General features: G+C 51.9%; 2 protein-coding genes across 2 annotated transcripts in view; both read left to right on the forward strand.

Annotated features, from left to right (window-relative positions):
- The window catches only part of COG4 (component of oligomeric golgi complex 4), a 40,067-nt gene extending 31,437 nt beyond the window's left edge, over positions 1-8,630 (forward strand). The window contains exons 14-19 of the mRNA XM_050775039.1: positions 4,638-4,754; positions 6,050-6,142; positions 7,025-7,108; positions 7,334-7,435; positions 7,713-7,841; positions 8,058-8,630. Coding sequence (XP_050630996.1) covers positions 4,638-4,754; positions 6,050-6,142; positions 7,025-7,108; positions 7,334-7,435; positions 7,713-7,841; positions 8,058-8,192 — 660 coding nt within the window. The 3' untranslated portion in view covers positions 8,193-8,630. The remainder of the gene's footprint in view (positions 1-4,637; positions 4,755-6,049; positions 6,143-7,024; positions 7,109-7,333; positions 7,436-7,712; positions 7,842-8,057) is intronic.
- Positions 1-8,862, forward strand: part of AARS1 (alanyl-tRNA synthetase 1) — a 370,792-nt gene that overhangs the window by 113,331 nt on the left and 248,599 nt on the right. The window lies entirely within an intron of this gene.

An 8,862-nucleotide genomic window follows, 5' to 3' on the forward strand; every position in this document is an offset into this window, starting at 1 on the left:
GGCCAACATGGTGAAACCCCGTCTCTACTAAAAATACAAAATTAGCCGGGCGTGGTGGTACACACCTGTAATCCTGGCTACTCAGGAAGCTGAGGCAGGAGAATCGCTTGAACCTGGCAGGCGAAGGTTGCAGCGAGCCGAGATCATGACATTGCCCTCCAGCCTAGGCAACAGAGTAAGACTCCGTCTCAAAAAAAAAAAAAAAAAAAAAAAAGTTAAAATAGTAAAAATCAATTTAAATTTAACAAAATAAAAATAACAGCATGGAGAGATCACTTTGTGAACTACTAGAAAATGAGGGGCCCATTTCTTCCCCACTCCCAAACTCAGCCTCTGGGAAAGAAGTGAGGCCAGGGCCCTGCCTCCACAGTGAACACTTGTGCAAAGGAGGATGCTTTGCAGCAGAGACAAAGGGCTCGGTGCACAACCTGGTGTGAAGTGTGGGCCTTATGCTGGCACACTGAGGAGGAGGCTGGAGCCAGCACACAGAGAGAGGGGTGGCTCAGAGAGAACAGTCAGGTGGGTGTTTATAGTACTGTAAACTGGATTACGTTAGGAATTTACCCCCCAAAAAAGCCTTAAAATGGGGGATGGAATAAAATAAGGTGGCATAGGCCGGACGCAGTGGCTCACATCTGTAATCCCAACACTTTGGGAGGCCAAGGCAGGTGGATCACCTGAGGTCAGGAGTTTGAGACTGGCCTGGCCAACATGGAGAAACCCTCTCTCTACTAAAAATACAAAATTAGCCAGGTGTAGGGGCTCATGCCTGTAATCCCAGCTACTCAGGAGGCTGAGGCAGGAGAATCGCTTGAACCCGGGAGGCAGAGGTGGTGGTGAGCCAAGATCATGCCATTGCACTCCAGCCTGGGCAAGAGCAAAACTCCATCTCAAAAATAAAAATAAATACAGTGGCATAATGTACCGATAATACAGTATCTGTCACATCGTATGTGTTCAACAAGTTGGCTGTCATCGTTGGGTTTTTTTTTGGTTGTTTTTGTTTTTGTTTTTGTTTTTGTTTGAGACGGAGTCTTGCTCTGCAGCCCAGGTTGGAGTGCAGTGGCGCGATCTTGGCTCACCGCAGGCTCTGCCTCCCGGGTTCACTCCATTCTCCTGCCTCAGCCTCCCGAGTAGCTGGGACTACAGGCTCCCGCCACAGCGTCTGGCTAATTTTTTGTATTTTTAGTAGAGACAGAGTTTCACCATGTTCGCCAGGATGGTCTTGATCTCCTGACCTTGTGATCCATCCGCCTCGGCCTCCCAAAGTGCTGGGATTACAGGCATGAGCCACCGCGCCCGGCCCATTGTTGGTTTTTTTTTTTTTTTTTGAGACAGAGTCTCACTCTGTTGCCCAGGCCAGAGTGCAGTGGCACGATCTCAGCTCACTGCAACTTCTGCAATTCTCCTGCCTCAGCCTCTGGAGTAGCTGGGATTATAGGCACCTGCCACCATGACCAGCTAATTTTTGTATTTTTAGTACAGATGGGGTTTTGCCATGTTGGCCAGGCTGGTCTCAAACTCCTGGCCTCAAGTGATCCACCCGCCTTGGCATCCCAAAGTGCTGGGATTACAGGCATGAACCACCTCTCCTGGCCTTGTCTTTATTTTATTTTATTTTATTTTATTTACTTATTTATTTTGAGACCAATTCTCGCTGTTGCCCAGACTGTAGTGCAGTGGCATGATCTCGGCTCACTGCAACTTCCACGATTCTCCTGCCTCAGCTTCCTGAGTTGCTGGGATTACAGGCACCTGCCACCATGCCCGGCTGATTTTTGTATTTTTAATAGAGATGAGGTTTCACCATGCTGTCCAGGCTGGTCTCAAATTCCCAACCTCAGGCAATGCGTCCGCCTCAGCCTCCCATAGTGCTGGGATTGCAGGCATGAGCCACCATGCCTGGCCTTTTTTTTTTTTTTTTTGAGATGAAGTTTCGCTCTTGTTGCCCAGGCTGGAGTGTAGTGGCACAGTCTTGGCTTACTGCAACCTCCACCTCCCGGGTTCAAGCAATTCTCCTGCTTCAGCCTCCCAAGTAGCTAGGACTACTGGCGCACACCACCATGCCCAGCTAATTTTTGTATTTTTAGTAGAGACAGGGTTTCACCATTTTGGCCAGGATGGTCTTGATCTCCTGACCTCATGATCTGCCTGCCTCGGCCTCCCAAAGTGCTGGGATTACAGGCATGAGCCACCACGCCCAGCCGACATCATTGTTTTTAAGTCATGGCACTTTAGACTATTTCTGACCTTATCCTTAACATGAGTCTGTTGGGTTTTGGAAGTAAAATTTGGGGAAATATTAGAAATTCATACGTGAGCTTATGACTTTCATAGAATTAGCCAAGTAAAAGAGCTGAAAAACCTATTCCCATAAATCCCAGCCATCCTTAGATTTGCATCTCACAGATGTTCTTTCCTAGCCCCATCAGCAGCCCTTTGAGATAGGCAGATCAGGTGGCATGACGTTCAGCTTACAGGGGAGGTTACAAGACTACTCGAAGACAGTAAGTGTCAGGAATACTGTGGGAGTGAAGGGCCTCTGTCTGCTAGAAGAGTCCCTTTGAGTTCTTCCACTCTGCTTCCTCTCTGGAGCCAAAACAGCATGAACTTTCTAAGGAGGCTACAAGAAATGTGGCAGCTCCTGGCAACCTAAAACACAAGTTTCAAGCAGTTCCCCCTAGAGAGTACTACACCTACACTGTAGTGTGGTGATTAGAAACAGGCATTCTGGGCTGGACATGGTGGTTCACGCCTGTAATCCCAGCACTTTGGGAGGCTCAGGCGGGCTGGCCAACGTGGTGAAATCCCGTCTCTACAAAAATACAGTGATTAGCTGGGCATGATAGTGGGTGCCCGTAATCCCAGCTACTCTGGAAGCTGAGGTGAGAGAATCACTTCAACCTGGGAGACAGAGGTTGCTGTGAGCCAAGATCCATGCCATTGCACTCCAGCCTGGGTGACAGAGCGAGACTGTCTCAAAAAAACAAAACAAGACAAAACAAAAACAGGATTTTTGGAGTCAGAATACCTGGTCTAGAGTCCCAGCTCCATGATTTATCTACGTTAAAAGACGGGTCTCTGCTGGACGCAGTGGCTCACACCTGTAAATCTAGCACTTTGGGAGGCCAAGGCAGGTGGATCACCTGAGGTCAGGAGTTCGAGACCAGCCTGGCCAACATAGTGAAACTCCATCTCTACTAAAAATACAAAAATTAGTTGGGTATGGTGGCGCACACCTGTAATCCCAGCTACTCGGGAGGCTGAGGCATGAGAATCACTTGAACCCGGGAGGCAGAGGTTGCAGTAAGCCGAGATCATGCCACTGCACTCCAGCCTGAGCGACAAAGTGAGACTGTGTCTCAGAAAAAAAAAAGAGAGAGAGACAGGGTCTCGCTTTGTTGCCCAGGCTGGTCTTGAACTCCTGGGCTCCAGCGATCCTCCTACCATGGCCTCACAAAGTCCTAGGATTACAATAGTGAGCCACCGCGCTCAGCCTTTCATGACTTATTGCCATGACTTTGAATAAATTATTAACTTCTATGCCTCAGTTTCCTCATCTGTACAATGGGGATAATTTTACCTCCTTCATAAAAGAGATACTTTTTTTTCTGAAGGTCAGAGTAACTTAAGTAGTTGTGGGGGTTTTTTGGTTTTCATTTTGTTTGGTTTTTAAGCAGAATAGGTACTTTGGTCTCACTCTGTTGCCCCGGCTGGAGTGCAGTGGCACAGTTATAGCTCTCTGCAGCCTTGAACCCTTGGGCTCAAGGGATCCTCTCACCTCAGCCTCCTTAGTAGCTGGGGATGCAGGGGTGCAACACTACATCCAACTAATTCTTTAATTTTCTGTGGAGACGGCTTCTCACTATGTTTCCCTGCTGTTCTTAAACTCTGGCCTCAAGTGGTCCTTGCACCTTGGCCTCCCAAAGTGCTAGAATTACTGGCATGAGCCACCTCGCCCAGCCTGGTACTGTAATAAAAGCAAAATGCTTAGAACAAAGCCTGGTATACAGTAAGCCCTTAAACATTAGCTATGATCTTGACCATCTCCCTTTGGTAGCCAGACCAAAATATTTAAGAAGCAGAACTGGCTTTTGTGGTTTTTTGGTAAATTTAAATAAAATTTAAAGAGAAGTAAATAAATAGAAAAGTGGGAAAAAAGAGAGAAAAAGGAGGAACTATAGCAATAATAGCTAGTGTCTCCTGTGCCAGGCACTGAGCTAGGCACATTGTGCTTCATCTCATACATGAGGAGCAGGAATTGGTGTTCCCATTTTATAGACAGGAAAACTGAAGCTCAGAAACTTTAAATCATTTGCCCAAGGTCACTCAACTAATACATGACTGAGCCAGGACTTGAACCTAGGAATGTCTGACTCTAAAGATAGGAAAAACTTTGTGGTATTCTGTTTCTTATTCACTTCCCCAACACTGGTACCCCCATATTACAGAGGGGGAAGTGGGAGCCAAGTGGATAGCCACCAGGATAGAATCGAGGTTTTCTGAAACAGAAAAGACTCTTGACAGGCCATAGCTACACCCAGAGAAGGCTGGAGGAGTAGAAGTGGCTGGTGCCTCTCCTCACACTCCCATGGCCCACGCATGCTTGGTGGTCTTACAGCAGTGTTCTCCCCTAGAGTGATTGCACCAAGCTCTTCAGCCAGGGCATTGGAGGGGAGCAGGCTCAGGCCAAGTTTGACAGCTGCCTTTCTGACTTGGCCGCCGTGTCCAACAAATTCCGAGACCTCTTGCAGGTAAGCCCCAGGTTCAACTGCTGACTGAATCCTGTGTCTGTATGTTGCTCTGAGAAGATTGTTAGCTGGCTCATCGTGTGCAAGGAAGCCAGGAGGACGGGTGAGGGAGCAGCAAGCAAGCCCTGACGCCTGGAGTTGTGCAGGTCCCTTGAGACTAAAGGCCCTGTTGGTTTTTCAGCAGTGAAGTTGTCACACTGACAAGCCACCCTCTGGTCCTCTAGACTTTCCACTTGGCCCCACAATGACAAGAGCCCTCAGAAGATGCTCAGAGGAAGCGGAGTCACATGGTTGTTCTGACCTGTGGCCCTAGCCACAGGTGCTGCCTAGCACCCGGCATTCTGAAATCTCTCGTGAGAGTCTATCAGAATAGTCTCAAGGCCTCATTGTTACCCTGGACCTGAATCATCTGAGATCTGGAAAGGGGCATGTTCCTGGCTCCTCCTTTCATTAGCACTAGCTCTGTTATAACCTCCAACAGGGCCTGCAGAAAGCCTCAGGGCTGGAAGAGCACCCTGCAGTCAAGAGATGGGAAGGAGAGAGGGAAGGGGTGGGGAGAGGAGAGAGGGAAGGGGTGGGGAGAGGAGAAAGGGAAGGGGTGGGGAGACGAGAAAGGGAAGGGGTGGGGAGACGAGAGAGGGAAGGGGTGGGGAGACGAGAGAGGGAAGGGGTGGGGAGAGGAGAGAGGGAAGGGATGGGGAGGGAAAGGGAAGGGATGGGGAGAAGAGAGGGAAGGGATGGGGAGAAGAGAGGGAAGGGATGGGGAGAAGAGAGGGAAGGGATGGGGAGAAGAGAGAGGGAAGGGATGGGGAGAAGAGAGAGGGAAGGGATGGGGAGAAGAGAGGGAAGGGATGGGGAGAAGAGAGAGGGAAGGGATGGGGAGAAGAGAGAGGGAAGGGATGGGGAGAAGAGAGACGGAAGGGATGGGGAGAAGAGAGACGGAAGGGATGGGGAGGGAACGAGAAGGGAAGGATGGGGAGAAGAGAGAGGGAAGGGATGGGGAGAAGAGAGAGGGAAGGGATGGGGAGAAGAGAGGGAAGGGATGGGGAGAAGAGAGGGAAGGGATGGGGAGAAGAGAGGGAAGGGATGGGGAGAAGAGAGAGGGAAGGGATGGGGAGAAGAGAGGGAAGGGATGGGGAGAAGAGAGAGGGAAGGGATGGGGAGAAGAGAGGGAAGGGATGAGGAGAGGAGAGACGGAAGGGATGGGGAGGGAACGAGAAGGGAGGGATGGGGAGAAGAGAGAGGGAAGGGATGAGGTGTGCCTTCTGTGTTACATGTCTCCACCTTGTCTTGTGCAGGAAGGGCTGACGGAGCTCAACAGCACAGCCATCAAGCCACAGGTGCAGCCTTGGATCAACAGCTTTTTCTCCGTCTCCCACAACATCGAGGAGGTTAGCCTGGCCACAGGCAGCCATCAAGCCCCAGTGACGCCTCGCCCCTAGCCCCAGCTGGAGGGAGCGGAGCCATCTAAACAGACTAGACCTTCCATGCTTCCCAGCCCACTTCCCCCACCCTCACCCTTGAAGACTAGGTTCCTCCCGGGAAACAGTTTCTCCCTAGTCAGAAGGGCTCAGAAAGACATGGAGGGCCGGGCGCGGTGGCTCAAGCCTGTAATCCCAGCACTTTGGGAGGCCGAGGCGGGCGGATCACGAGGTCAGGAGATCGAGACCATCCTGGCTAACACGGTGAAACCCCGTCTCTACTAAAAATACAAAAAGAAATTAGCCGGGCGTGGTGGCGGGCGCCTGTAGTCCCAGCTACTCCGGAGGCTGAGGCAGGAGAATGGCGTGAACCCGGGAGGCGGAGCTTGCAGTGAGCCGAGATCGCGCCACTGCACTCCAGTCTGGGCGACAGAGCGACGCTCCGTCTCAAAAAAAAAAAAAAAAAAAAAAAAAAAAAAAGACATGGAGTTTGCCTTGACCTAACTTATTCCCTTGTATTGGAGCTCTTTTTGCCCCACCTATGATAGACTTAGAAGCGTTTTTTTCCTCCTGGCCTAGTGATTTCATTCCTGTAGAACATGAGATCCAAGAAGGAATAAAATGCCAAGAACTTTACCATATTATGTGGGCCTCTGCTACAGCCCTGGGCTGTTTGCTGGTCAGTTTCTGCCAGCCTGGGTGTCTGAGCTGGTTTTAAACTAGATGAGTCAAGGCACAGGAAAGAAAGAACGTTTTACATTATTTTCTTAGAGAGATAGAGGTGGGTGGCAGTGAATGGTACTTCTTAGAAAGAGGCCCATGGTGACCACCAGTCCTGCTTCCTGACAACAGGAAGAATTCAATGACTATGAAGCCAATGACCCTTGGGTACAACAGTTCATCCTTAACCTGGAGCAGCAAATGGCGGAGTTCAAGGTGCGTAGGGGCCCTAGGGATCCACTTAGGGAATTACCCACCTCTGCCCAAACCAGCAGCCTGCAGGGTCTCATCACATTCCTTCTGGGAACCCTGGAAGCCCTTCCAACGCTAACCTGTAGAAACACTGCCCCGTGGCCTCACCTAACCATCCTCGCCACCTAAGACTCCAGCGTAGAGGCAGAGGAGTTAGGTGGGGCTCTGATGTCAACCCTCTGTGTGCAGGCCAGCCTGTCCCCGGTCATCTACGACAGCCTAACCGGCCTCATGACCAGCCTTGTTGCCGTCGAGTTGGAGAAAGTGGTGCTGAAATCCACCTTTAACCGGGTAAGGTAAAGGGGTCATGGGTCTGCAGCTCGCGTTTCTCCTCTGAGGAAGACAAGCCGTGCCACCACCCCAGGACTTGCATCCCCTCTGTCTGCTGCCCACAGGCCCTGCATGTCTGGGTCCAGTTCTGCCCTGACTTCTGAAGCCGTAGAGCAAACTGGAGCCACAGGGCACCACCTGAGGCCTGGCCAGCCTTGCCACCCAGCTCTGGGGGCAGTTGGAGGCCAGTTCTGCTTGGCCAGGCCTAAGTAGTTACTGGGCTTGGGTTCTTCTGCAGCTGGGCGGTCTGCAGTTTGACAAAGAGCTGAGGTCACTCATTGCCTACCTTACCACGGTGACCACCTGGACCATCCGAGACAAGTTTGCCCGGCTCTCCCAGATGGCCACCATCCTCAATCTGGAGCGGGTAGGTGGCTCGCCCTTGGCCCAGCCACGGAGGGGTGACTGAAAGAGGCAAAGATGGATCCCCGCCACTTCCCTCTAAACCATGTCTCTGCCAGCAGCCAGCCCTACAGGACACCTTCCCCTTCCCAGGTGCCCCTGCTCTGCCCCTGGTAGAGGCCAGAGCCCTCTTTCAGAATAGCCCCACCTTGCTGACTGGTCTCTATGTCTTTCCCCACAGGTGACCGAGATCCTCGATTACTGGGGACCCAACTCCGGCCCATTGACGTGGCGCCTCACCCCTGCTGAAGTGCGCCAGGTGCTGGCCCTGCGCATAGACTTCCGCAGTGAAGATATCAAGAGGCTGCGCCTGTAGCTGCCTGGGTGAACACACCTGGCTCATCACACTTCCGGGCCTGTTCCCGAAGGGGCCCCAGCCAAGGAGCTGAGCGAGACTGTCTGACTTGGGGGAGATCTGACAGCCCAGACCCTTCTACAGCTGGCAGCAGAGAAACAAGGTCTGGACCCCCTCCATGCTCTGCCCTCAGGCCTGGCCAGGTGATGCTCTGGGGGCAGCGTCTCCCCACCAAGAGAAGCGGGTTCCTAATGAGGTAGGAAAGCCACGGCAGGCAGTGGGCAGCCCAGGCCAGCTTTCTGCATGGATGGTCAGCCTCTTGCCCTCAAACACTACAGCAAACAAGCTACCCTGCCAGCCCTAGACACCTTGGGTACATCTGGGGACCTAGCAGTTAGGCTTGACTTCGAGGAAAGGCTGTGATGTTTATGATCCTTGAATAAAGCTACCCCTTGGAGAGATGCCAGTGTGCTGTTTCCACGGAGGGCCAGATGCTATGGGGCAGGGCAGGTCTACCAGTTGCACTGAAATAGGAAGGCAAAACCCAAGACCTCAGCTTCCTCCCACACGCAGTGCAGCACACAGCTATGTCCGGGACCCACATGATGGCAGGAGCCCCCATCCAGTCCCAGACCCTCATGCCCCTATGGGGCCCTCAGCACCACAAGCTGGATCACCGCAGGGCCAGTTC

The sequence above is a fragment of the Macaca thibetana genome, chromosome 20, assembly GCF_024542745.1.
Source record: "Macaca thibetana thibetana isolate TM-01 chromosome 20, ASM2454274v1, whole genome shotgun sequence".
NCBI classification, from domain to species: Eukaryota; Metazoa; Chordata; class Mammalia; order Primates; family Cercopithecidae; genus Macaca; species Macaca thibetana.